This window comes from Beta vulgaris, chromosome 2, assembly GCF_026745355.1.
Source record: "Beta vulgaris subsp. vulgaris cultivar EL10 chromosome 2, EL10.2, whole genome shotgun sequence".
Lineage (NCBI taxonomy): Eukaryota > Viridiplantae > Streptophyta > Magnoliopsida > Caryophyllales > Amaranthaceae > Beta > Beta vulgaris.
This window is the reverse complement of record NC_079203.1, coordinates 36,879,347-36,904,397: the sequence shown is the minus strand read 5'-3', so window position 1 is coordinate 36,904,397 and position 25,051 is coordinate 36,879,347. Positions and strand designations below refer to the sequence as shown.

Here is a 25,051-nt window from a genome sequence, read left to right as displayed (position 1 = left end):
GGACAATTCAGGAAAACATAAAGTAAATCAGTTACAACTAATTATAACAAAATGTATTCTCTACAGCTGAGTGTAGGAGAGTTTAGGGTGTACTCTTCAGTATTACCATAACCCCCCCAAGCTAGACAGGGTTGGAAGCATGCCAAGCTTGGACAATAATGTCTGAAATTGAGAAGAGGGAAGAATCTTGGTGAAAACATCTGCTAGCTGATCACCAGTAGGTAAGTAAGTGAGTTGAATAAGGCCTTCTAAAACTTTTTCTCTCAAGTGAAATGACAGTCTATGTCAATATGCTTCGTCCTCTCATGGAACATAGGGTTTTCTGCAATGTGTAAAGCACTTTGGTTGTCATAGTGCAATGTAACAGAAGAGAGTTGTGGTACCCCTAGTTCATCTAGCAACCTAACCATCCATTTGACCTCTGAAGTAGCAGAAGCTAAGGCCCTATATTCAGCTTTTGAAGAGGATCGAGAGACTGTTGTTTGCTTTTTGCTTTTCCAACTAATAGGAGATTTGCCAAAGAGTAAAAGATAGACTGATATGGATTTCCTTGTGTCTGAACATGCACCCCAATCACTATCAGAGAATGCTTGAAGGCAAAGAGAATCAGAAGCCTTGAGTAATATACCCTGACCAGAGCTGCAGCCTACATAGTTGACGGTGTGAAGTAAGGCTTGAAAGTGAGCAACAGTAGGGACATGCATATATTGGCTTAGGGTTTGGACTGTATAACTTAGATCCGGACGAGTATTAGTTAGGAAATTTAATTTCCTAACTAAACATCTGTAGGTGGCAGGATCTGAATAAGGTTCACCTTGAGAAGCTGAAAGCTTGAGATGGAGGGGAAGAGGAGTAGCTATTGGCTTAGGATGTGTAATGTCAACAGTTTGTAGAAGTTCTTGAGTGAACTTTTTTGAGTGAGGGTGATACCTTCAGTAGAAAAGTCGATCTCAATCCCTAAAAAATAGCTTAATCTGCCTAGTTCCTTGATGCTGAAGACAACATCTAGATGATATTGTAGATCAGAAATGGAAGTTGAATTTGTCCCAATTAAAATCACATCAGCAACACATAAACTAAGGCTGGCAATGGGTCGGGTTGGGTCAAAACCAGGTTGCGTTGGTGGGTTGACGAGTTGAGAATCCCTTGACCCAACCTGACCTGTTAACTTAAACGGGTTGAAATTTACAACCCAACCCAACCTTATGATAAACGGGTCAACCTTCAGGTCGACCCGTTTATTTTTCTTTTCATATTTTTTCTAAAAAAATAAAGATAAAAACAACATAATTTATTTGCAAATAACAGTAGGCAGCAAATTAAAATTAAGTCATTACATAACCATATGATAATATTGTTCAAAATCAACATAACTTTTGTTCAAAATCAACACAAATGTTCAAGATTAACATCATCACAACTTCGTAAGCAATTGTTCAACCTTAAGTGTAATGACTAAGTCATAATAAGCAAGAGCAGTAAAGTACTCCAAATTTTTTTAGGGGTTTTTTTAGCTTGTTTTTTCATAAATGGGTTAGGTGGGTCAAAATCAGGTTGGAATTTTCAACCTGACCCAACCCATATAATTAAACTGGTTGGGTCAGGTCGACCCATTTAATCAAACGGGTTCAAATTTTTGACCCAACCCATTATTAATGGGTTGGGTTCGGGTCGGGTTGGCGGGTTGGGTAATATTTTGCCAGCTCTAACATAAACTACAACTATGGTGATGTGAGAAACCCCTTTCTTGAGAAATAAACTATAGTCATTTTTGGATTGAGTAAAACCCTTAAGTTGCAACACACTGACCAACTTAGCAAATCATTGTCTGCTAGCCTGTTTCAAACCATAGAGTGACTTTCTAAGTCTGCAAACGTGATTGGATGGATTAGGGATACCATCAGGTAGTTTCATATATACCTCTTCATGGAGATCTCCATGCAAGAAGGCGTTATTGACATCAAGTTGCCATAAATCCCAACCTTTGGAAGCAGCCAAAGCAATAAGAGTTCTAACAATGGCCATTTTAACCACATGAGAGAATTTTCCTGAAGTCAATGCCATGTTGTTGCGTGTAGCCCTTGGCCACCAATCTGGCTTTGTATCTCTCTAGAGAGCCACCAGCTCTTAACTTTACCTTGTACACCCATTTGCAGCCAATGGGTTTCTTACCAATTGGTAAAGGAACAACCACCTTCTTTTTCATCATGAGACAAAATTTCATTGAAATCTCCTCCCAATAAAATCGGTATAGTAACGTCCTCACAAAGTTGATGAATCAACTCCCAAGTGCGATATTTATTGCTTGTGTCTGCCCAACCATAAATACCAACAAAACGCCAAGATAATCCCCCTTTTTTAACATCACCACAAATATGGTGACTCGAAAAGGAGATTAAATCAAATTGCACTCTATCAACCTGCCAAAACAAACACAAACCTCTCGATCTTCCCATACTAGCTACTCCTACAGCATTAGAGTAACCAATACGCCTCTTCACCTGCTCAGCTGCAGCTTTAATGATCATAGTCTCAGAGACAAAAACTAGATCAGGGGCATGCATATTGCTCCAACTCCGGAGCCTCCGAACTGACCAGGGGTTGCCCATTCCCCTGCAGTTCCAACACATCAAATTCATAATACCGGGTGAGGTTGGTCCTCACCAACCACCGCCTCGATAGATTTCTCAACACTGTCATCATCAAGTACAATAACATTTTTGTTCTTTTTTATTCCAACAGTCAAGTCCACAGAGTCATCAATTAACATGTCATCCGCTTGTTTTCTTTCAGTCCAGAGTTGTTATTAATGTCCCTATTCAATCAACATTTCTCAACATGCATCGGCAGCTTGGTTTCATGATTTTTCTTACGTGCTTGAATTTTAACTTTACGAACTTTTTTGGGAGAAGTACTACCAGCATTAAATAACGTTAAAGGTGGGGCACTTACATTAGTGGCATTTGAATCCACGAAGCTAGGCAGTCATACAACTGCCTTGCAATACAGTAGCAGCATTAGTCTCACCCAACATGGTCCTGCACTCCTCCTCCACTAAAGTAGTTTGTGGCTGCTTAGTCAACTCCTTCACACTAGCTACCATAGGACTAGAATTCGAAGGTGTAAACTACAAATTACGAGCACAACTTCGAAAGCTCTTCACTTCCTCCTCCATTTTTATGCGGCCTCGACGAGGGGAAGCTCGAAGCCACGAGCCCCATTGCTTCTCTTCCTCTCTCTCTTCTTCCGTTATACTCAATAAATCTCTTTCTATATGGCCCAATACCCCCACAAGCATATTAGAAGTTAGGCAGTGTCTCATACTTCACATCTATCAACACAACATGCCCTTCCCTGCTTCGAATTTGTTGTATGTGACGTAATGGTTTCGTCACATCCAGAAAAATTTTGAGTCTCGCGGATATATCCCACGCTATGCCATCAAAATCCACTTCCAACATTGTGCCCAAACCTCCTCCAATCAGTCTGATGCGTCGTTCAGTTCGAGTGTCCATGGGCAAGTTGTATAGTCTCACCCAAAAAGGGCAATGGGTCAATGATATGTTCGAAGGCTGGGCGCTCCCGTCGATCTCATTGAGTAGAACAAGGCTCTGGTCAAAGATCCATTGCCTCCCTGCCATGACTTTATTCTTGTCCGTGATATTCGCAAATTGCACAACAAAGAGATCGTTCTCAATTGATCTAAATAGAGCTTCTTTCGAAATTGACTAGATCTCGTTCAGTGTGCGCTTCATGGCCTCGAAGTTATATGATCGAAAATTCAATAGCTTACCTACAAGGGATAGGTTAAGGTTGGCATCATCCTTTGACTCTGGTTCGTCGTCAAACGAAACTATACTACTTTCATCTTCTGTAATTCGTAATCTTGAATAATTAGTTGGCGGTTCATCAGCCATTAGGCTGACAAAAATCCCAAGAGGAATTAAACACTCAAAGATGAGACTTTCGATCGGATTCTCAAGACTGTGCTCTCAAACCTTAATCACCTAGGAAAGAGACTTTTTCAGACTTTTAAATTACTTGAAATCAATAAATAATTCTTTTGACTTTTAAATCGTCAATCTTTTAAGTTCAAAATTGTTTAAATATTAAAATATACTAATATATATATATATATATATATATATATATATATATTATATATATATATATATATATATATATATATATTATATATATAGGAATGGGATCTTGTGAAAACCACTAGTTAATCTGAAAACTGAAACACAAGCAATCTCAACCGTTAGATCATCCATAATATAATCTAACGGACGATATTCACGGATGAGTTTTGAGCCAAAAAATCAAGCTGCTTTCTCTCTCTTCCTCTTTCGTCTCCTCTCTCTCTCTCCTTCGTTTATTCTGATACTCAAACTTTCTCTCTCCTCTTCTCCTCTCTCTCTCCTTCGTTTGCTTTCTCTCTCTTCCTCTCCTCACCGGTAATTTTCTCTAACCTCATCTCAACTTCCATAGCAGACCTTTCTCTCTTACTCTCGAATCCGCCATTTTCGCTCTCCAAGCTAATGGCTTCGACCTCAGTCAACAATGGCGTCGGCCGCCATGGATTAGTTGCTGTCGAAACGCTGATGAATTTTCTTTGGAGCTGTCGAAATCACATGATCTATTTGATCCAAATGATGATTTATTAACCTCTGTATTTTCTGGTGAGCGAAAGAGATCATTTCCTGGGGAACGGTTCACAACAGAAGGCTGGCTTCAAATTCTGAGAAAGTTAGGTCTTCGATCATCCTCAGAAGCAGATGTGATGCTTGAATGTGCCAAAAGAGTTAAATAATATTAAATTTCTCTGTTTTCTGGTTTGAGAGTTATGTGATTTGATGAGTAATTATTAATTTTATGATAATTTTGAGCTTATGAGTAACCCAAAAAAACCCAAAAAGAAAACCCCAATTTTCACTCTCCCTCTCCTCTGTTTCGCCCCCCACAACTCAGCACCGTCGGCCACCTCGCGCGACGCCGACTCTGTGTCGCGCTCCGTCGCACCTCCCCCCTGCCTCGCCGTCGCTCGTCGCACACTCGCCGGCCACTCGCCGAACCTGCCAACTTTCTCGCACTCTAAGAAGCAGAGGTCACTACATTTCCTTAAAACAAATTCTGATGTCTCTATTTACTAATGCAAGCCCAAGTTTATAACCTTTAACCTTTACTAATTTCCAAAGTATTGTTATTAGTTTCTGTTTTAAAGCTATTTGTTACCCCCTCTCACTAACATATATTTGGCGAAATTCATACAAAGTATTGTTATTAGTTGCCAAAGTATTGTGATTAGTTGCTGTTTTAAAGCTATTTGTTACCCCCCTCTCACTAACATATATTTCAAGGTAAAAAGTTACCTTAAAAGTGGTAATAGTTACTCTTATAATAAATAAAGTTACTCTTGAAATATATAGAACTATCCTTAATATAATAAAGTTACCCCAAAACTAACAAAAGTTACCCTAAAAGTGTTAAAAGTTACCCTAAAGGGGTTAAAAGTTACTTTGTTTTCAGTTTTCAGCCTAAGAGTGGTTTTTAGCGGATCCTTCCCCTGTATATATATATATATATATATATATATATATATATATATATATATATATATATATATATATATATATATATATATATATAAAATTCATAAATTTAAGGGCGGGAATGGAATTCGCAATCTCTTCTTCCATTCCCCAATTCTCGTATTTGGAATGAAAATTGTATTGTGCTCCCGGGAGCACGGTGCACACTATGCACCCAGTAAATTTGTTCCATTTCCTATAAGTACAAATGTTCATTTTACGCATATTTTTCAGCAAAAAAAATATTAACTAGTTTTCTTAAAAATTGTTCTATTTTCAATAAACAAATGTTCAATTTCAACAAATGTTCGTTTTAAGCTTATTGTTTAGCAAAAGTTTATGTTCTATATTTTGTGAATCCATTTTAATTTCGATAAGCAAATGTTCAATTTTAAAAAATATTTTTTAAACACTTATTTTCCACCAAAAAATATGTTCTATTTTCACTGAGAATATGTTCTATATTTGATAAGCATATGTTCTATATAAGTAATTGAATTCTAGTAATGTTCCACTTTAACGAAAAGTGTTCACTTTCATATTTGGATTATGGTAATGTTCCACTTCAACAGTAAAATGTTCTTTTAATTTTCATAAATGAATTCTTGTAATGTTCTATTTTAACAATAAAATATACGTTTTCGTAAATGAATTTTGTAATGTTCCACTTCAACAGTAAAATATTCGTTTTCGTAAATGCTCAATTTGTATTGTGGGAGCACAGTTCTCATTAGGGATGGGCAAGGGTAGGGTCTGGGTTGGGTCCAGCTGGACCCTAGACCCAGACCCTAAATATTTTTGCAGACCCAGACCCGAACCCGGACCCTAAGGGTCTTAAAAAATTGGACCCTAACCCGGACCCTTAGGGTCTGGAGGATCTAGAGGGTCTGGAGGGTCCAACCCTCAATTTTTTTTTTTGCCAAATTTTCAGCATTATTAATATCAATAATCATCTGAAATTTGCATGAAACAAACACAAAAAATCGCATGAAACAAACATAAGAATTCGCATGAAAAAAACACAAACATATAAATTGAAAAAAACGAAACAAACACAAACACAAACTTATAAACTGAAAAAAAAAACGAAACAAAAACACAAACATACAAACTTAAAAAAACGTAACAAACACAACTTACATAAGAGTTCAGAATGCGTGTTTTAGTTTAGGTTTTAGTCTTTTAGAAAATCAGTTTGTTTTTGTTAAAAAAAGTTAAAATGTATATATTAGATAAGATTAGGGTCTAAGGGTCGGGGCTGGGTCCAAAATTTTAAGACCCGAACCCGGACCCTAAAAAATTTACTGGACCCAGACCCGAACCCTTAGAGTCAGAAAAAGTTGGACTCATACCCTTAAATTAGGGTCGGGTCCAACAGGGTCCGGGTAGGGTCTTGGACAATGCACGCATTATATTTGGAACATGGAAGGGACGTGTAAGATTGACAACAGCCACACACTTACAATTACACGTAGCACACATAATAGTTAATTACACCCTTTCTCTCTTCAGTATCACTCTCTCACAATTCCTACTCATTCTCCCACCTGCACTGCACCTGCTACTTCGTCTCTCGTAACTTCCCCATTCACCAATCACTCACCTACAAAAACCGCCAAAAAATACACAAAATTATGTTGCCTCTTCATCATAATTCAATCACCAACTCTTTTCCTTCAACAACACTTCCCAACTTCTATCGGTTACCTCCAATGCCGCTTCTTCGTAGGAAAAACTCTTCATCAAACCATTCTAATTCATCAAAATCACCCATTTCTTTCCAATTTTCAACTACCCATTTCCCCAAATTCAAATCCCAGAAAAGAAATTTAAGCATAAACTCGTCTTCTTCTTCTTCTTCAACGGTTACTGATACTGTTAGTTCTTCTTTCTTCATCTCTTTTTCTTGCTTTGTATCTCACAAATTTTGTTGGGTTTTCAATTTTTCTTGTTGGGTTTTCATTTTTCTTGGTTGATGAATTTTGATGTAAAGTTATTAATTTTGTGAACAGAGAAAATTGCCAGAGATTGGTACATTATTTAGGAGGTTTTGGAAAGTGGCAAAACCATATTGGTCATCAGAGGATAAAGTTCAAGCAAGATGGCAGTTGGCTACTGTTTTTGCTCTTACTTTGGGAACAACTGGTATTAGTGTGGCTTTCAATTTTCTTGGCCGTGATTTTTACAATGCTCTTGCCAGTAAGTACAGTTTTTTTTTCGATTTTATCTGTATTTTATTTAGTTATGGAAGCATTGTGAATTGTTTTTTTAACAAATAGTAGTGAAGTAAAACATTGTTTATCTGGACATATATAGTATAGTATATGTAGATAAATGCTCTTGGAAGGGTACAACTATGTTCTTACCTTAGGTGTCGAAACTCGAATATGATAGCCATACCTGGTCGTTTGAATCGGACTATATTTGGTTCAATGAATAGTAGTTTACTAGTGATTGGTGGAGTGAAATTGTAGGAATATATAAGTACTATAAAGCGGAATTTCATGAATCAAATTCATAAGCACTTAAATCAGGATCACATGCATATACAATTAAGGATCACATACAAGTTTAGAAATAACCTTTGTAGCGTGATTTCCACAAAGCTTGAATAACCCGGATTGAGAACTCAGATGTGATTCCTCTACTTAGTCCACCAACCCAGATCAACACTCCACCAATGCTAGTTGGAAAGGAAGAAAATTCTTCTTTTGTTTCTTGGAGTATAACGTGACTTTTGAAGAGAAGAATAGGAGAGAGAAAATAATAAGAGATAAACTGATTGTTTTCTTTTCTGCCTAACCCAAATATATAAAAGTATTTAGGTCAGATTTCCTCCCCTTCTTATCTCTTGGCCGGCCACCCTAGGGCCCTCTTGGGCTCTAGGTTTCTTTTGTTGATCCAAGTTTAATGTGTGACCTTGTAGGATCCGTTACATTGGGCTTCGGGTTTATTTATTTACTAATCCGAAGTTCTATAGCTTTCTCTAGCAAGACGTATAGACGACCCAATATAACGAACTTATTATCTCTATAATACGATCCATTATATATTAGTAATTGCATTTAAGTCGAGGACATAAATCCTTCAATCTCCCACTTGTCCGAGACGAGTGTGCAATGTTTTTATTCCTCAAGTCTCTTAATGTCTTAATTTGATGTATGATCATATTTCATATCATCCATACTAGCTTTCAAATTATTCCTTGAAATCCGAGTTCAAATTGTGTCAACAAATGATCATCGAATGATCCATTTGAGCACGGCCATGCATTTTCAATTTTTCACTCTTCAAGGGGCCAAGACACCTATCCTATCTCATATAGGAGGACTTTTCCAATCTTGTAGTAACCAATACTCCCACTCAACTTTTAGCACAACCTGAATGCTGCCTTTATAGTCCCCTTTTACGGCATGACGTTTGACAGTATCAAAGCTATACTAATCATTGGGCTAAGTAATGTTCTACTCATGTCTCAGGAATCTACTAATATAATTTCGAAGTTATAAAACTTCTAAGTAGGTCAAGTTCGACTATGTATCAACTATACATGTCCATATGATTGATTAAACATCTTTTGTTTCCATAGCCCATGAAACGCGCGCTATCAATCAATCTTATATGCTAATCCCTTTAATAAGTCATTTATGTCCAGTTTAATGACTTAGATTAGGAACTTTAATATTCTATGAATTCTGTTCACTTATGGTGTTTCATTCATCAAATCACATATTTGAAAAACCATAGAATTCAAGATATATTTTGGACATTTTATTTAATACCAAACCAAAATTAAATAAGACAAAATTTATTATCATAAACATAAATAGCAAACCATGTCTTTACATTGTAATAAGTTTCTCTAAACCTAGTCAATCTAAAGCCACTCTAACATTTGCTTCAAGCCTATAGCCCTAGCGTGACACTCATGCTTGGGTTGAGGTAGTGGTTTAGTTAGCGGATCAGCCACGTTCTCATCCGTATGAACTTTGCTTTGAGCTCTTCCAGCTCACTACTACTCCATTTAGACAACAGAAATACCCTGACTGAGAGCGGTAATCATCTTTGTCGATTTGGAAGTTTGCATCAATATAACCTTCAACAACCAACTCACTTTGTCCCCCATATACTAAGAACATGCCTTTAGTCCTCCTTAAGTACTTAAGGATGCTCTTAGCTGCAGTCCAGTGTGCTTCTCCTGGATTTGCTTGGAACCTGCCACATGCTCAAGGCATATGCAACATCAGGTCGAGTACTTATCATGGCATACATGATAGACCCTATAGCCGAAGCATAAGGAATGCTACTCATTCGCTTTAACTCATCAGGCTCAGTCGGGCACTGACTCTTGCTAAGCGATATGCCATGTGACATGGGAACGAAACCTCTCTTCGAGTTTTCCATGTTGAACCTTGTAAGAACCTTATCAATATAAGTTTCTTGACTCAGCCCAATCATCCTTCGAGACCTATCTCTATGGATTTTAATTCCCAGTATGTACTCAGCTTCTCCAAGGTCCTTCATACAGAAACAACTTTTAACCATTCCTTGACTGACTCAAGCATTGGTATGTCGTTTCCCATGATTAGTATGTCATCTACATACAGAACCAAGAAGACTAAGCTGCTCCCACTAAACTTCTTGTAAACACAAGACTCTTCTTCGCTTTTGATGAAACCAAATTGTTTGATTGCCTCATCAAACCGAAGATTCCAGCTCCGAGATGCCTGCTTCAATCCATAAATGGATCTCTGAAGCTTGCAAACCCTTTTAGGATTTTCTGGATCTTCAAAACCTTCAGGTTGTGTCATGTACACATCCTCATTCAAGAACCCATTCAAGAATGCGGTTTTGACATCCATCTGCCAAATTTCGTAATCGAAAAATGCAGCAATCGCTAAAAGTATCCGAATTGATTTAAGCATTGCTACTGGAGAAAAGGTCTCATCATAGTCTATACCATGAACTTGTCTGAATCCTTTTGCAACCAGTCTTGCTTTGTAGACATAGACATTTCCATCTTTGTCTGTTTCAATTTGAACACCCACTTGCATCCAATAGGGTTAACCCCAGCAGGCAAGTCAACTAGTGTCCAAACTTTATTCTCAGACATGGAGTCTAACTCGGATTTCATGGCCTCAAGCCATTTCTCAGAGTCTGGGCTCGTCAAAGCTTGTTTGTAGGTAGTAGGTTCTGAATTTTCCAAAATCATAATTTCAGAATTCTCAGTCATTAGGAAATCAACCAACCTTTTGTTTGGAATCCTTGGTCTACTAGACCTACGCGGGGTCTGAGCATCAAGAGAAACGTTCTCTTCAACAGTTTGAAGATTTTCGCTTGATTCAACTTCGAATGGGACGGTAGGAGGTTCATGCGTTGAATACGTTATCTCCTCAACATGACTTTCGTCTTGTTGGGCCGTCTCTGACATGGTGTGAGCCACGTCCAGTTGTTGCTCATCTCGAATTTCTTCGAGTGTTATTTTACTCCCACTTGTCTTTCTAGAAACAAATTCCTTTTCAAGAAAGACACCATCACGAGCAACAAACACTTTGTTCTCTTGACGGTTATAGAAGTAATAACCCCTTGTCTCTTTTGGATACCCCACAAAGAGACATTTATCTGACTTGGGTGCGAGTTTGTCTGATAGTAACCGTTTACATAGACCTCGCATCCCCAGATTTTAAGAAAAGACAAGTTTGGAGGTTTTCCATTCCATAACTCATATGGAGTCTTTTCTACAGCCTTTGACGGGCTCCTATTTAGTGTGTGTGCAGCAGTTTCGAGAGCGTATCCCCAAAAAGAAATCGGTAGATCAGCAAGACTCATCATAGATCGAACCATATCTAGTAGTGTTCGATTCCTCCTTTCAGATACACCATTTAACTGTGGTGTTCCTGGTGGAGTTAATTGTGAAAGAATTCCACAATCCTTTAGATGATCATCAAACTCTTGGCTCAAATATTCACCACCACGATCGGATCGTAGTGCTTTTATTGTCTTACCAAGTTGATTCTGTACTTCATTTTGGAACTCTTTGAATCTATCAAAAGATTCCGACTTATGTTTCATCAAGTAAATATAGCCATATCTACTCAAATCATCAGTGAAGGTGATGAAGTAATTAAACCCTCCCCTTGCCTTTGTGCTCATAGGACCACATACATCTGTATGTATGAGTCCTAAAAGATCGCTGGCCCTTTCACCTTTTCCAGTAAATGGTGATTTTGTCATCTTACCCATTAAGCATGATTCACATACATCAAATGATTCGAAATCAAATGATGGAATTATACCGTCCTTTTGTAACTTGTGAATGCGCTTTTGGTTTATATGACCCATTCGGCAATGCCAAATATAGGTTAGGTTAGAATCATTTGATTTCTTTTCTTGCTATCTATGTTATAGACTTGTAATGATTTATCAAGCACATATAAACCATTTATCAAATTAGCTCTGGCATAGAACATATTATTGTAAGAAATGGAACAACATTTGTTCTTTATTTCAAAGCAAAAACCTTCAGAATCCAAAACTGAAACCGAAATTATGTTCTTAGTTATTGTAGGAACGAAATAACAATTATTTAATTCTAAAATAAGCCCAGATGGCAAGTGTAGACTATAGCTCCCGACGGCAAGTGCAGCAACTCGTGCTCCATTTCCAACGCGTAGCTCTACCTCACCTTTTGCCAACTTCCTACTTTTTAGTCCCTGCACATCATTAACTATGTGAGAACCACAACCGGTATCAAATACCCATAAAGAAGTAGAAGTCAAATTGATTTCTATAACATATATACCTGAAGTGAAAGCCCCAGACTTCTTTATTTCCTCCAAGTATATCGGGCAGTTCCTCTTCCAGTGTCCAATCTTGTGACAGTGGAAGCACTTGCTTTCCGCAGCAACCTTGGCTTGGCGGTTGGCTTAGGTTTTTCAGCGACAGTGGCAACTTGCTTGCCTTTGTCCTTCTTTCCTGCCCATTTCTTTTTGAAACCCTTTCCCTTTTGAACCAACAGAACCTCTTTCTTTGGTTCAACCTTAGGGATGTTCCTTTCAGCATTGACCAACAATCCATGCAGCTCTTGCAAAGTCTTTTCAGACTCATTCATATTGTAGGTCATTCTGAACTGATTAAAACTTTCAGGTAGTGAGTGGAGAATGATGTCAGTAGCCAACTCGAGCCTATAAGGGAACCCAAGTCTTTCCATGTTTTCGAAAAGACCCATCATTTCGAACACATGGGGGCCAACAGCTTGACCCGGCTTCAAGTGACATTCAAGGATCTCCCTGTTAGTCTCATACCGCTCAACTCGGGCCTGAGTTTTAAACATGGCCCGCAGCTCTTGCATGATCGTGTAGGCATCCTTGGTTTCGAACCTCTTTTGGAGGTTCGGCTCCATGGCTGCTACCATCAAACAAGTGATTGGTATAGACTTATCACTAGCCTGTTTTGCACGTTTTCAGCGTCAGTTGATTCATCAGTTATTACAGGAAGCGGGGTATCTAAGACGTCCTCTCGACCCTCAAACCTCAGAACGAGTCTTAAGGTCCTTTCCCAATTAAGGAAATTTTCACCATTCAGTCTGTCCTTTTCCAGAAAAGGACGAATGTTGAAACCGGAGTTGTTTGTTGTTATTAGACATGATATCTACAGACAGAAAAATAAGGCAAAGTTCAATTTTATGTTTATAAAGCAACCTAAAACATGTAAAAGGTTTCTAGGTTGACCACCTATTCAAAATTAAAGTCCCCTATGAATAAGTGTTTTACAAGATCCTATCAACATGTAACACTAAGCAGACGGAGGCCTTATCTTAACGTTACATTATCAAGGTAAGTAAACTCTTTTACTAATTATAACACTTTATAACTCTTGTTTAGATGGATAAACATCGCATGTTTAACTATCTCTTGCTTCAAAATTCAAAACGCTTTTGATAATTTTGTTAAGGACAACCAAACTAAGTTGTAAAATTCGCAATTTTACCTTATATCCCAAAATTAATGATAACACCCTGCGGAGGCATGACCTATTACTATTAATTAAGGGTTTTATAAGTACTTTATGTTTGGAAAAGCAAACCTTAATATTTACGGGGCCTAAGTTTATTATGTTGTTATGAATTAGTGAACTCTAGCGCATCAATAACCAACATACAATAAACTTATAAGCATTTTAAAGAATAATAAAATGCGAAAATAAAATGATCTAGTATGGCCCCTAATCCTAAGAACTAAGCATCAAGGCTCCTTCTTGGACTCTTCATGGATCTCCATCCACTTTTCCATGGGCCTTCTCTTGATGGACTCTTCTTTGGATTACATAAGTATCAAAAATAATTTAAATAATAACTAAATTAAATAAATTACAAAAATACTTAACGATACGCAGATCGTATTTAAAATTACAAGAATACATAACGATACGCAGATCGTATTTTCTATCTTAATTTGGGCCATACTAGTCATACATAGCAAATATATCATAATATAAAAGCCACATAATAATATCATATATTATACTTGCCAATCAATTAAAATATCAAATATTCTTAATTAAAGCAAGAAGATAAAATTTTAAGTAATAACTAATCACCTAAAGATTCTATCCCTTAAAACTAGCCTAATTAATTTTAATTAGATTAAAAAATCAGATTATGGATTGAAATATGACCAAGTCAACATAATTGAAATTTACTTATCTTTCTCAAATTCTTTTTCAAAATAAAACTTCCAAAAGAATAAATAAAACCTTGCTGCTGCCCAGATTTTAAGTCACGTTTCTTTATCAAAAAAAAAAAATTTTTTTTTTTTTTTTTAAAAAACAAACGAAAAACCCAGCGTGAAACTGCAGCAAGGCTGCATTCCACGCGACACTTGACGGAGCTAAACCAAAACAGGCGACTTTGCAGGCCACCTCGCCGACGTACTGGCCGGCCTTTTGATTCGCGACCCGACGCTGGTCTTTTTTCCCATGAGCCGACGGTGGCAGAAGAACCACCGGCGCCAGCCCATGACCCACCGAAATCGCAGCCCCGCGTCGAACGCGTGGCTGCCGCCATCTCACCCTCAGTCGCCGACTTTGACTGCTCGCCAGCAGTTTCGACTTCTTCCCCCACACCGGTTTGTCGCCGGCAGAACACTGACCACCGGAGACCGAACACCGACCACGGTGGCGGCTCCTCTTCTCCCTTTCAATTTTCTTTTCTTTTCTTTTCTTTTATTGAGGGATATTAAAATTACAACCTCTTGTAAATTTAATTAGGTGATCTTGATTAAATTAAACATAACTCTTTATGCTTAATACAGAAAATTAAATTTAAAATCTCTATTTTAATTAATTTTCAGATTTATTCATATAATTAATCATTAATTCACATAAACACCTTTTACATGAATTTATTTTCATATATAAACTATTTTAAACATGAAAATTTGATTAATAACATGAATTTATTTTTCAAAATTTAGAGATCTAAAATCAGAATTTTATAAATTTCGAAAGTTAGGGTTTATGAGGTGATAATTTTCGGCTAATATAATATTGAGAAAGCAAGTAATTAAAACTTCTTTTAACAAATTTCAATTAATTATTCAATCCATAATTTAATTCCTCCCCTTAATCATATTAAAAATTAATCATACATAAACTAAACTTTATGACCAAAATTCTATATGCAAGAGGCTAAAACTGATACCACTGTAGGAATATATAAGTACTATAAAGCGGAATTTCATGAATCAAATTCATAAGCACTTAAATCAGGATCACATGCATATACAATTAAGGATCACATACAAGTTTAGAAATAACCTTTGTAGCGTGATTTCCACAAAGCTTGAATAACCCGGATTGAGAACTCATATGTGATTCCTCTACTTAGTCCACCAACCCAGATCAACACTCCACCAATGCTAGTTGGAAAGGAAGAAAACTTCTTCTTTTGTTTCTTGGAGTATAACGTGACTTTTTGAAGAGAGAGAATAGGAGAGAGAAAATAATAAGAGAATAAACTGATTGTTTTCTTTTCTGCCTAACCCAAATATATAAAAGTATTTAGGTCAGATTTCTCTCCCCTTTTCTTATCTCTTGGCCGGCCACCCTAGGGCCCTCTTGGCTCTAGGTTTCTTTTGTTGATCCAAGTTTAATGTGTGACCTTGTAGGATCCGTTACATTGGGATTCAGGTTTATTTATTTACTAATCCGAAGTTCTATAGCTTTCTCTAGCAAGACGTATAGACGACCCAATATAACGAACTTATTATCTCTATAATACGATCCATTATATATTAGTAATTGCATTTAAGTTGAGGACATAAATCCTTCAGAAATTTGTGGAATTAATCGTGCTTTTATCAATTCGCCCAGAATCATAAAAAGATTGAGAATGTGTTTGGATTTGAATAGTAAATATATATCCAAACGGCAAGCACAAGCATAATTGCAGCACAATTTGACACGGGCAAGATCAATAGGATGATAAATGATAGCTTCATTACATTGACTGTTGACTATGAGAATATGGAGAGGATTGTTGAGTTAGCCAGTTAGGTCCTTCTTAAGAGGATTGCTTAATCTGACACAACTTTGATCTTGCTATGAATAGGGTACAGGAAAGATCCTAACTTGTCATACTACCACTATTGATGACTAGACATGATAAAAGACTTGCTTTCTGGTTTTGTATTAGAAAACTAGAACTGTATAATTTGGCCACAATATGCACAAGCTATGAGTTACTGTGCAAATGATGTCATGTCGTTTTGATGAATAATCCCTCAAGCGAACATCTCTGATATACTAGTGACGATTCACTGGGACTGAATGTAGTTTATATCTAAATGCTCACATGACTTCTCGTTTTTAGAATAGAAATTCGCAAGGACTATTTTGTTCGAGGCTGTCACCTGAAATCTTATGATGCTTGGGACATGGTAAATACTTCCTTATTGTTGGAATGCTGCCTTATTACCTGGCCTACCAGTTGATCCCATAAATGATTGGATTGGTCTCACTGCCAGGTGAGCTAGTAGCATGGCTTGGGGGGGGGGGGGGATTTCTCTAGGGTTTCCTCTGGGCTGGAGCTGGAGCGCAGTTCCCTGGACCTGGAAAGATTCATAGTTTGTTGATTGGAGTATAGATACTCATGCAGTAATAAACCTCTAGGTAAATTATTGTGGAATTTTATACATTGTAGTTTGTACCCTGTCTCTTTCACATAGGAAAGTTTCTATGCCTGCTTTGATGTAGGCAAATTCTTCAATACACATAAAGAGGTGTGCACATTGTTGCATTATTCTTTAGTTTCCTTCAGTCATTAACAGATATTGTTTATTATGAACTATGAGGACATGGAGTCACCATCTAATGGCAGTCATTTGATGTCCCCCTAGAAGTTAAAACATAACTCCTATACTTTTTACACCTTATAATATGATAAAATATAAAAGTAGCAATTGTAGAATTTTGGAGTGGATTAATCTGTTAATCAGTCTCATACTTACATCTGCAGCAAATCCTTTTTTTTTTTTTTTTTTTTTTTGATGTATTAGAACTCTTTTTGGGGTCAAATTCTAATGAATTTCAAATTTATTCCTCTTGTTTGACATGTTTCTGTACCTCTTGATGTTTCCTTGTGCAGACAAAGATCAAGACCAATTTATGAAGCAGCTGTTGTATTATCTTGGTGGGTTTGCTGGTGGTATTCCGGTGAGCACATTGCTCAATCTTTTTAGGTACTGTTTAGCAAGTCCTTCATCTATATAATGGATGTTGCCTCTTCATCTACATAATGGATGTTGCCTCAGTAGTCCGTATCCATTTGATATGTTATATGAGCACCTTATCATAGAAGTTAGAAGGCTATAGCTGTAAATTGCTGATCTCGAAATGGGAGATTGGGGAAAATTAATATTGAAGAATCCAGGGAAAGATTTGAAGTCCTGGAAAGCAATGAATGATTTAATTTACACCAACAATATTATAACTTGTAATGGTAAAGAGGGATCTCTAGCATCAGATGAATGGGGGTAATATGACGTTTCTTGAGACTTAAGAGTACGAATACATGTTTGTTTGTTTTTTTTTGTTTGACAGGGGAGAGGAGTGGGGAAAGGAAGTGTGGTTGTGGCATGCATATCTTTAGTGAGTTTGTGAAACTGTTACATCTTAAATGCAACATAGAGTGTCATTATCTGACATATTGTGTGAAAAATGTGAATGTTGGCTCAACTTGTAACCTTGGTTCTATCTGCGCTGCTTTAAGATTCAGTTAATATTGAGCTGAGAATACATAAACTTCGATTTGTACCTGTAGATGGGGTTTAGAGTTGCTTGTGCTTTTTGCTAATTTCACCAGCTGCTCTTTTTGTTAATAGAGTATGAATCATCTTTTTCAGGTTTTTGTATTGAGAGATTTCGCAAAAGATACCCTTTCTTTGAGATGGAGATCTTGGATGACGACCCATTACATGAAACGTTACTTGCAAAACCAGAGCTTTTATAGAATTCAGTCCCAGACTACAATTGACAATCCAGATCAACGAATTGTTGATGATCTGAGTACATTCACAGGAACAGCACTTGCCTTCTCTTTGACACTGTTCAATGCTGCAATTGACTTGATATCATTTAGTAACATCTTATTTGGCATCTATCCTCCATTATTTATCGTGCTTCTGGTATACTCAATCGGTGGAACAGCTATTAGTGTATTTCTTGGAAAGGTATCATGGTTGTCCTAATAATTGGTAACATGCTACTATGTCTATGATGCTTAGTTTTCATCTCTGATTGTTTACAAATCCAATATATATATATATGTCTGATTTCAGGGCCTGGTGACATTGAATTTTTTGCAAGAGAAAAAGGAAGCTGACTTCCGCTATGGCCTTGTTCGTGTCAGGGAAAATGCTGAATCAATTGCTTTCTATAGTGGTGAGGAAAATGAAATGCAAATGCTAGTCCAAAGGTTCAGCAGTGCTTTCCAAAATTTGACTGTATGGCTTCTCAACTGTCATATTATATTTCTCATATTTTGTTCAATGTCTTTTCTGGATGATCTCTATACCTTGTCTGTTCTACCAATGTGATAAGTCTTCCTCTTAGGTATCTTTTGTCTTGTCAAAGACACTGAAAGTGAATTTTGTCTAGTCATTAATTAGAGAAACCCTTTCTTTAGTCCTCCTCCTGTGACTTTCCTTCTTTTGGTCAACTCATTTGCTCCTAAACATGTCACCTGGGAAAAAATCTTTCTGAATATTTGTTATTTCTATATTTTTTTTATTTGAGGCCCGGGGGGGGGGGGGGGGGTTGCTTTTGGGGGTATACCCTATGTTGACTTACTGAAGTGCTATCGTGTGTCTTCTGGAGATATAGATGAGCTGCCTGTGTCCTCTAATATGGATGCCGATTGTTGTGATATCTGTAATTCTTGTCAGTTGCTTTGTAATCTTTCATCATAAGTATGCTTCATGCGCATATGTATGCACCGGAGGTTCTTTTGTCGTCATTGGTTCATGCGTCTTGTTGGCTGATTTTTATTTGCAGCGCCTGTTGGTATCTTCCAGAAACCTGGAGTTCTTCACAAGTGGCTACCGGTATCTGATTCAGATTCTTCCTGCAGCAGTTGTTGCTCCCATGTATTTTTCTGGAAAGATTGAATTTGGTGTCATTAATCAGTCTGTATCGGCATTTAATCACATCCTTGGAGATGTTTCCCTCATCATCTTCCAATTTCAAGCCATCAGTGCCTTCTCGGCTGTGATTGACCGTCTAGGTATTATATTATATCTTTTCCATTATGTCTTTATTGTTTAGTGACTTGACGACTGTGAAGCCTTTGTTTGTGCATAAAGAGAAATTGCTAGCTTTTGCTTCTGCATCTGTTGGGTTTATGCATTTATGATTGTCTTTCTTTTTTCCTTTTTTTTTTTTTGGGGGGGGGGGGGGGGTGGTGGTGCAAGTCATGGATCTTGTCACCTGCGAACAACCCATAGACGTGTTCAGACCCTCCATTCAGAAGAAGTCTTGGTAAGCATTGGGGCTTAACCAGCAGAGGCTTTTTATTAAGAAGATTTTTCCCGCCAGTGTTCTAAGAAGGCAATTTATGCTATCAATGGAGGAATTTTGCTTCAAGACTCAACTCATTTTTCCCTCTTTCCTCAAGACAATTTATGCCAGCTTCTGCTCTGTTTGGCTGGACCGAAAACATTTTCACTAGAAAATGATTTTCCTCGAAAATTTCCAAGGGAAAACATAATTGTAACTTAGTTTTTTGTTGTTTGGTGTTCCTTGCTTGAAAAGCTAGGGAGAAGAGGAAGAATGTTATGGATTAGGGAAGGATGGATAGACGGAAGGGGAAGAATAAGGAAGAAAATGTGTTTTCCTTCCCTTTGAGAAGGAAAAAAAATGTTTCCCACCATTAGAAAAGCTATTTTCGACCAATTGTAAAACTGTTTGCCACCCTTTACAAACGAAACACAGGAAAATGGATAATAAGCCTTCCTCCCCGAGTCTGAAATGCTTCTTGAATCATGGTTTTCAGCTTATTTTCACCAACATTTTACAGCAAAGTCTATAGAGTCTACCATGGAGGCATGGACTATTTCATATTCGACTTCAATGTTTGGATCAAATCCCTAACTACACTATTTCTCTATTTGCTGCGAAGTTTAGGTCAGTCAGAGGCCAGAGCCCAGAGGAAATGGAATCTTTGTAATTGTAGGAGGGGCTTACATATCCTAGTTACTAAGATGTAGTCTTGTTCCTTTTTCTCCCTATATCATCCAGTAGGGTGATCTATGTGAGAAACCATGTTAGAAGGATTGGGTTACTATGTTGTACGCGATTGGTACCAGCTTACTTATCTTATTACTTTTGACATTTTCATCTCTGAAAAAGTCAAAGAACGTGATGGTTCTCAAATGTTGCTGTACAATGCCATCAACAAGGCATGGTTTGGATTATGGTCTGAAAAAGTCAAAGAACGTGATTGGTCCTCAAATGTTGCTGTGCAATACCATCAACAAGACATTGTTTAGACTATGGTCAGAGTCAGGGGAGCCATTGCCCATGCAGCTCCTGCTTTGCTAGCCTGCATATATGTTTCACAGCAACATTATATACTCCAACAACTGTAAAATACTAAAATCCACAACTTTCATATATGCAAGTCTGCTTACACTGTTTTTATTTATCATGCTGTTTGAATTTTTATATTCCAAGAACCAAACTCTTGGGACATTGACTTAACCTGTGAGGACCCGAACTGCAGTGACTCCTTTTCTGTGCGTGCTGATTAAATTTTTGTCAGAAAGTAAATGATACAATAATATTACTGAATCATTTAATGTTGCAGTCATTTCAGAAAAGAATGACTATGCAAATAGGCAGATATTTGCTTCAGAAGTGGAGAGTAATTCATGTATCTGATGGTTGATTTTTCGCATGTTAACTTGTTTAGGTGAATTTGATGATCTTCTTGATAACATCAGTTCAGAAGACCTCACTGATTCAACGGGTCGCATCTCTGTTGTCTATTACAATGTGAGTTCTACAAATCAGACAACATTGGATTCAAATGGATCATTGACAGTGCAAAGTAGAAAAAAGTTGGTTGATTTGGAGAACTTAACTCTGGTGACTGCGGAGAAGGCTGCAATTCTCGCGGATCTAACATTGACAATAAATGAAAAGGATCACCTGTTGGTAAGAACTAATTCGGTGTTACTTCATGCTTGCTGTTACTTGTAAGCACTAAGTAGTGACTTGGAACATGATATATAATAGGCTCATGCTTATATTTTCTTGTGCTCCTATCTACAGATAACTGGGCCCAGTGGAAGTGGTAAGACTTCCTTGTTAAGAGCTATGGCTGGTCTATGGATTTCTGGGAAAGGAAAAATCACCTTTTATGTGAATGATTTAGAAGATCCTCAACCTATAATTACGGAGGAAAAGGCTGAAGAAAGTAAACCATTCGAGAATAGAAGTTCTAGAGGCATATTTTTCCTTCCCCAGAAGCCTTATATGGTCTTGGGAACTCTGCGCCAGCAGTTGCTATACCCAACATGGGCTGAAAATCCAACTTCTGATGGTGCTGAACAAACTGGTGAGCACTTGAAAGTCAAATTATACTCCCCGCTCACTCCCCTTCCAACTGAAGTAGGAAAAGTAGCCAATTTTTTGGGGAGGGGAAGAGAGGAGAAGGAGAGAGAGAGGGAAAGAGAGAGTATTAATTATTAGGTTCTTGTTATGTTCTACTTGGCATGTGACGATCCTAACCCTGCTTGTGGAGATTGTACAAGGAACTCCTTTTTATAATGCGGGAAGATCCTAGACCCATGTTGCTTCTACTTGCATCGATCTATAATTGTATATCATTGAAGATCAAGGAGGAAGAGAAGAAAACAAAATCTGCTAGCTTCTGAAGTTATCTACTGCAAATATATATTGCTGATTTGTTTAGACATGAAATGAAACATTAGTATAATTATACTTCGACTGGTCCACCAGTCCTTATATAGACCTAGCTTTGGCCTAACTTAATTTTGCATCATTGGGCTCCTAACTAGGTTATTGGGATTGATATATGTTGTGTCAGTAGAAGTGATTACAACTTCATGTATGATTTGTGTTGGATCATGCTGACATTATGAACCATGATGCAAGACTGAAGTTCTGTTTTGGAGACAATAGCTATAAGCTTGGAAAAATATGCTAAAAGCTTTTCAACTTTTTCATGTATTGTAGGTTCAGTTGGAATTAGACTTACTAGTCTATTAGAAAGTGCTTTCCTTATAGGTGGGTGGGTCTGTCAAAACATGGTGTTCGTGCCCTGTCTACCAATACAATTCGAAAACTATTCCTTCCAAAGTGTCTCCTTTATTTTATGTGCTTTTCGCACAGAATGGATATCACTCTAGAGACGAATTTAAATTTTATGATGTTGGTGCAGGTGTTCCGCCTTTTTTGGTTTGCCCAGAAGGCTCAGGCAATGGTTTGACAAGGTCGGGGAAGCCAACCACTGAGGATCTGGTAAAGGTCTTGGAGGATGTTCGCCTTGGATATCTATTGCCTCGGTTTGGTCTTGATTCAACATGTGAATGGTCAAGTATTCTTTCCTTGGGTGAGCAGCAACGACTTGCTTTTGCACGCCTGCTGCTTGCTAAACCATATTTGATCCTCCTCGATGAATCTACCAGCGCTTTAGATGAGGATAATGAGGTATATGATACTTCTCCATTCACATAAATTAGGACTTTATTCTTTTCTGTTATAAGTTAGTATTACCTTTATCTGCAAGTTTATCAAAAGCAACTTTATGAATCTGGTGATGTTTGCATTTTTGTCCCGATCTGGAACACCTACTGTTAATGGGAAACCAGATTGCTGAATATGGGTTACCATTAGAACTATATTTATACTTACTTGATGCTAATCTTAAGCCTTATATTGTGATTGTCTACTCAGGCTCATCTATACCATTTGATTGAAGCTGCCAATTTAACTTATGTTAGCATTGGCCACCGAAGATCATTGTTTAACTATCACAGCAAAGTTTTGCATATAACGAAGATGGATCCTCAAGATACTGAATGCAACTGGACCGTGAAGCCTATAAATCAGGAAGTCACAAGCAGCTTGTCTAAATTAGGATTTTAGCTGGTTAGGAATGCAGGGTTCAAATATTTGCTAAAGATGAAAGATTTGCTGAGACGCCTCTTTGAAGTTATAGTAGTTAATAGTCTGAATTGGACATCAGGGTATGATTTAACCAGGTTGTCCAAGGCGAAATCGTCGATATGAAGTCTAATCGACCAAAAGAGTCGCAATCTCGTTGTAAATACTAAATAGTACAACATGGTATCAAAGCCTCGTTTTACATTCCTAATTTTTGGTAATTCTTGATGGTTGGTCTTGTCTTTAGAACTCATGTTGTAATTCGTTTCAAGGCTAGGGCTCCTCAGCGGCTGCCTCTAAAGATTGAATTCGTCGAGTTCAACCTGTTTTGTAGTTTAAGATATAGGGTATGAAACTTGGTGTTTAGTGAGATATACACTCCCGACGAATCGGGAACTAGTCTTGGTTTGTTTCTAGGGCGTGGCATTTCTTTGAGCATTCAGAATTCCAGATTTCGTGAACCTTATCAAGTATGTAACACTAAAATGGTGATGCCTTTATTGTGTATAACAAGTAGTATTTCTGGTGTTTTATGTTTACCTATTCACTTTTGAATTGAGCTATTTGGTAAACGGTTTAGTAGCAATTAGATGTGTTGTATCCATTAATTCTAACCTTATGATCCATTCTGTCTTTTTGATTGAGGCAGTCAGGGGTGAATGAGTAATTAGAATATGGTTGTTTACTGCTTCACTTTACTATTTGTATGTGCAAGAGATTTTTCATTTACTTAATAAGATAAATAGAGTTTGCTTGTTAACCTAGTTCTAAAGTAACTCTTTTTCGCGATATGAATCATCAAAATTTGCTCAAAAATTTGTCAATAGATGGAGTTTTATGTTTTCGTGACTTATCAGGCAAAAGACTTAAATTTCATTTCTCTATCGTTTTATTCAATCTTACAAATACTAAATGTAGTATTAAATGAAGAAGTATTTTTCATTACTTTTATATATTTCCAAAATTGGCTATAAGCTAGTAATATCTTCTTAGTTTTAGCCAAAAAAAAAGTAACAATAATAATTATTTGTGTAATTTATTTGGAGAATTCATAAAAATATCTTATTTATGGTTAGTCTTCCTAAATAATAGTACTGGAATACGATGCAACGATTTTGGAGAGCAAGCTTGTAATTCGAGTCGGAGACTGAATTTTTTTTGTGAAAGAACAAAATGTTCATAATGATGGTAATACTGTAAATAAGGATAAATTAAGGGTGCAAAAAAGTAAATTTATTGTCGTTTATCTTCTATTTACCCCTTAGAAGAGAAAAAGTAAACTTAATGTCATTCAATTAGTTACTAAGATCATACAATAACTTTATAATATGGCATCCTCCAAAAGAAAACGTGTTGAAGAATTAACATTGTCGATACCATTTTAGGGAGATGGGAGTTCAGATGGGGGTAGTGATTCACGACCATGGTAGGCATGTCGTCCTTACAACTTGCCAATATGTTCAATAATCAATACTCGTGGGAGGTCAATGTTAAAAACAAATACCATTGTTCTTGGTTTGAAGAGGGACATTCAATGTTATGCAAAAGGATATTGTAATGAAATCTGATTGTCTTCAAGTAAATTAATTTGATAAATAGTCAAAATAATGGTGGCTCGTATCTAGATTTTAGGAATGATTGTTAGAGAATTTTATAAACTTCTTTTTTGCTTTAATTCAGTTCAGTTTGTTTGGAGAGGCTAATGTAGCAAATCATACTATGCCTCACCTTAATGGGCTTATGCCTCACCTTAATGGGCTTATGCCTCTCAA

The 25,051-nt window shown here is 37.1% G+C and overlaps 1 protein-coding gene across 1 annotated transcript; it reads left to right on the top strand.

Moving 5' to 3' along the window:
* The first annotated feature begins 7,105 nt into the window (after positions 1-7,105).
* Positions 7,106-23,818, top strand: LOC104886807 (ABC transporter D family member 2, chloroplastic). Its single transcript, XM_010671329.4, has 10 exons — positions 7,106-7,471; positions 7,607-7,793; positions 17,239-17,306; positions 17,996-18,322; positions 18,431-18,595; positions 19,146-19,374; positions 21,061-21,305; positions 21,423-21,708; positions 22,555-22,823; positions 23,070-23,818. The coding sequence occupies exons 1-10, from the start codon at positions 7,229-7,231 to the stop codon at positions 23,259-23,261; spliced, it is 2,211 nt and encodes a 736-aa protein (XP_010669631.1). The 5' UTR covers positions 7,106-7,228; the 3' UTR covers positions 23,262-23,818.
* Positions 23,819-25,051: the final 1,233 nt, after the last annotated feature.

Excerpts from the sequence above, each read along its gene's own strand:
- LOC104886807 (XM_010671329.4), top strand. The coding sequence starts at position 7,229 with ATGTTGCCTCTTCATCATAATTCAATCACCAACTCTTTTCCTTCAACA. Across the intron at positions 19,375-21,060 it reads GGCTGTGATTGACCGTCTAG|GTGAATTTGATGATCTTCTT; the intron begins GTATTATATTAT and ends TAACTTGTTTAG. Across the intron at positions 21,709-22,554 it reads TGATGGTGCTGAACAAACTG|GTGTTCCGCCTTTTTTGGTT; the intron begins GTGAGCACTTGA and ends ATGTTGGTGCAG.